Here is a 476-nt window from a genome sequence, read left to right on the forward strand (position 1 = left end):
TTCATCCTTCATCTTTGTTGATTTTCTTCATTTTCATCCTTCTGTTCTGAAACCAGATTTTCACTTGTCTCTCAGTTAAATTGAGGAGTCTAGCCACCTCATATCTGCGGTCCCTAGTGAGATACATATTGAACAGAAACTCCTTCTCCAGTTCCAGTGTCTGATGCTTGGTGTAAGGACAACGCTTTTTCCTGGTGGACCTTGCGTGGAATCTTTGTTGATTTTCTTCATTTTCATCCTTCTGTTCTGAAACCAGATTTTCACTTGTCTCTCAGTTAAATTGAGGAGTCTAGCCACCTCATATCTGCGGTCCCTAGTGAGATACATATTGAACAGAAACTCCTTCTCCAGTTCCAGTGTCTGATGCTTGGTGTAAGGACAACGCTTTTTCCTGGTGGACCTTGCGTGGAGCCAGTTTGCAGCTGGATTATCTACAACGAAAACAACAGGAGAAGTTCAGGCTGAGGGGGAGGGGG

At 43.9% G+C, this 476-nt stretch overlaps 1 protein-coding gene across 1 annotated transcript; it reads right to left on the minus strand.

The window, feature by feature from the left end:
* Nucleotides 1-200: 200 nt before the first annotated feature.
* On the minus strand, nt 201-431 carry LOC103802589 (homeobox protein Hox-D9-like; the record flags this gene model as incomplete). The annotated part of the gene is made up of 1 exon (XM_009075073.1): nt 201-431. A coding segment is annotated over one exon (231 nt), but the record flags the coding sequence as incomplete, so codon positions are not given.
* Between the last annotated feature and the right edge of the window lie 45 nt (nt 432-476).

The sequence above is a fragment of the Acanthisitta chloris genome, unplaced genomic scaffold, assembly GCF_000695815.1.
Source record: "Acanthisitta chloris isolate BGI_N310 unplaced genomic scaffold, ASM69581v1 scaffold37695, whole genome shotgun sequence".
NCBI lineage: Eukaryota > Metazoa > Chordata > Aves > Passeriformes > Acanthisittidae > Acanthisitta > Acanthisitta chloris.